The following is a 3,333-nucleotide window of genomic DNA, read 5'->3' on the forward strand; positions in this document are numbered from 1 at the left end:
CCGTTCGATAGTACGCCGCAATCATCCATATCTCACGGCCGACTGTTCTCATTAACAACGCGGCAGGTGTTCCGATTACGGCCTGACTCTGTAAAACCAAGCGGTGCGTTTCTAGGCCGGGGAGTGGCAGATAGGGCTAGACGTTTTTTTTTTTTTCTTTCTGCATTTTTTCCTTGATACTGTCTGCCTCATAGGGAGCCTGTTTGAGGGCGCTGGTTCCCGACGCGCGCAACACTCTAGTCACGTGTCACTTTTCATATCTCGCGGGCTTTCTTGATCAGGCGGAAGAAATGAGCGCGCAATGAGCCCGTTGTTGAAAGTAGCGCAGTTACATGCCATTTGAACATCCCTACATACGCCTCATTGACATTTTGACAATTAGGCGAGTAGTTGTCGAGTTACAGATATAATTATGACTAATTAATTAAACCTCATTAACGAAAAAAATAGCAGTGGCTACTCTACTGTACTAGGAACACTATGCTGTAGGTTTTATTCGCGTAACGCCATTCCTCTTTTTTTTAAATCGTGCTGCGTGATAGCTGGGACACCCTGTATAATAACGTTCTTTCGGAAAGAAAATTTTCACTTGCTAGTATTCGTTCCGTACTGCGTTCTTCTTAGTCTGTGTTCAAGTGGTGCTTTATTTTCATTATGGTCCCGACGTTCTGGCGAAATCATGCTGCGTCATATAAAACTATCGTTGATATAAAAGTACAAAATAGTCAAAATTCATCTGAATGTTTGAAGTGCTTTATCTGCAGCTGCAATGGTTTTAGACGTAGCAGAGTGAGGCGCGATTTAGAACACGAAGAGCATAGTAGCATTTTATAGAGGTGCCAGTGCAACCACCCGTACAGGTGAACCGCTCGCTCCATCCATCTTTAGCGGCAGCACAATGGCGCGGGCTCCTCTTGGTGGCAACTTCTCCAAGCCCACAAGGTTCTCGAGGATGAAGATGTTCGCCGCCGACACTGCTCGGTGGGCTGCATCGTCGTGAGCCGCGTCGATCGAAGGCGTATCCACGCCAACACCATATACATTCCGTTGCGTCGCCAGGAAAGAGGCCGCCTCCGGTTGTATCGCAGGGAAGTGCTTGACGCCGTTACCGTCGATGCCCATGTAGGCGCTGCGGTTAGGCCAGTGCTAAACGAGATGAACCACATGCATACGTAAGAGCTCTGCTGGTGTCCTCTTAGTCCTTATGAAACCGGCGATAGATATTATTGGCGCGTCTCCCCCCCCCCTCCCCCTCGTCCTTTTCTTTAGTTTACTGCACCACAAGAACGTTGTGTGTACGAAGTGTTGGGTAGTGCTTCCTAGTGTTCGCTAACCATCATTTCCATGTTGCCTTGCGATGTTGCCATGCTGCCTTGCAGGGGATAACACTGGCTGTCATTAAGTCTTGGATAGTGCTAGCTAAAATGATGGCTTTTTAACTGATGCTGGCTAACGGTCTGCTAGTATTTTGTAATATTGGCTATGATAGTGTAGTCTTGGCTATCCGCCCTTATAACAATGCGATGAGAGGGAGGGAGGGAGGGAGGGAGGGAGGGAGGGAGGGAGGGAGGGAGGGAGGGGGAGGGAGGGAGGGAGGGGGGAGGGGGGAGGGAGGGGTGTAGAAAGACTAACTACGAGCGTTGGCACCAAATAAATTTGTTATTGTTTTATGAAAAATTTTGAAGCTTTTGCAAGGATCATTTCAGCTTTATACAGCATTTCTGGAAGAAAATTCAGCTAAATTAGGCCAGCTAAGATACCCGACCTGGCGAGTGTGTGGAAACAGCTGCTCTGTCGAAGTGCTGTTTGGGATTAGTTGACCTCCCCTTAGTAATAATATTTCGAACAAAAAGCTAGCCTGAAATTTTCTGCCATGACCATTTCTAGTGTAAGGTCCTTTTGAGAATAGGGACCCAGTTTATTTCTCATTGAATAAAACCAGCGACACATATAAATGAAGACAACCAAGAACTATTCGCTGAACGCGAATAAATTTACCCTGGAATGTTTCGCATTAATAATAGCCCGATGTTTTACCTTGGACTGCCCGGTGTTAGTCACGAAGAGGCACCCGCTGGGAAGCGGGCCATTCCTTTCTTCCCAGCTTAGTATGTCGTCCACTGAGAGCAGGTACTCGGCATTCATTGCCACTTGTTCCCTCACGTCCACAATTGCCATTGGCAGGAACAACAACCTATCCAGTGGTATCTGCGTCGCGTCCCAGCCTCCCATGTAGAAGTGCACTGGGGAATCCAGGTGGGTCCCCCCTGTATGGCTTCTTCCATGACATCCTCTTGGAACCTGGACCGTAAGCACAAATCAGTTCAGCTCATCCCGTTTCAGGTTCCTATTTTACGACGAAAATAAAACGCCGACATTTTGAGGCATTTGCCATGGATCGTGGATATCAGAGCCGATTATTTAATTAGCGTGAAACTTAGAGCACGAATAAAAAGACGGAAGGCAGAAAAGGTAAATACACATCACATGCTGTCCGGATTAAAACCACATGCGTGTTTTGGCTTCGCGCTAAGCCATCCGGTTAGAGGTGATGCAAGGCACGCTCTGGAAGGACTTGCCTCTACAGCATATCTTGCTATTAGGGGTGTGCGAATATTCGAAAATTTGGAATAGCGAATCGAATAGCATTCTATTCTATTCGGTACTCAAATCGAATAGTACATTTTGGAAATGCCGAATATTTTTCCACTAGATTTTGAATAATCAGCACCGACGGGAGAGCCCGAAAGCAACGAAACTGGAGCAGCCAAAGGGCATTTTTCTTCTTTAATCACTGAATTACCAATATGCGTGCAACCCCCGATTTTACAAGGCTACCGACGCTATATTGACTACCGGATGGAGGTGTCTCTCAGAAAACTGCGCTCTTACACAGTGTTTACTATGCTGCATCGAAATAATGAGTTTCCGTCTTCATCTAGTGATAACTGGAGGTGGGGACTGCGGCTGCATTCATCTTCACGAATAACAACAGATGCAAGTGTTGTGCTTGCGTAAATTGTTTGTGCAGATACAGCTTTCAACACTGTTGTTTACATGCTTTGGGTGCCGAGACCCATGTTGTAATGACAGATTCATGGTTTTGTTACAGCTTTAGCTGCATGCGTGGTGTTCGGGTCCAACTTGATTAGTTTTAATATCTCAACTTTATGCATAAGCAGGCGACAAAGTATCACTTTGATTACGGTAGTCACTGCTGTATTACAACCCACCGTTACAAAATATTTCGAAGGCGCTAGTCGCTGCTATATACGAGCTTATCTCCGTTTTCATAATTGAGGTATTTTGAGTCGGTTAAAAATTAGCGTAATG

At 46.1% G+C, this 3,333-nt stretch overlaps 1 protein-coding gene across 1 annotated transcript; it reads right to left on the minus strand.

Moving 5' to 3' along the window:
- Positions 1–744: 744 nt before the first annotated feature.
- On the minus strand, positions 745–2,284 carry LOC119377407 (isatin hydrolase). Its single transcript, XM_037646894.2, has 2 exons — positions 2,038–2,284; positions 745–1,146 (listed from the first exon to the last, which is right to left on the minus strand). Exons 1-2 carry the CDS (start codon positions 2,230–2,232, stop codon positions 829–831), a joined length of 513 nt encoding a protein of 170 aa, XP_037502822.2. The 5' UTR covers positions 2,233–2,284; the 3' UTR covers positions 745–828.
- Between the last annotated feature and the right edge of the window lie 1,049 nt (positions 2,285–3,333).

The sequence above is a fragment of the Rhipicephalus sanguineus genome, unplaced genomic scaffold (genome assembly GCF_013339695.2).
Source record: "Rhipicephalus sanguineus isolate Rsan-2018 unplaced genomic scaffold, BIME_Rsan_1.4 Seq458, whole genome shotgun sequence".
In the NCBI taxonomy this organism is placed as follows: domain Eukaryota; kingdom Metazoa; phylum Arthropoda; class Arachnida; order Ixodida; family Ixodidae; genus Rhipicephalus; species Rhipicephalus sanguineus.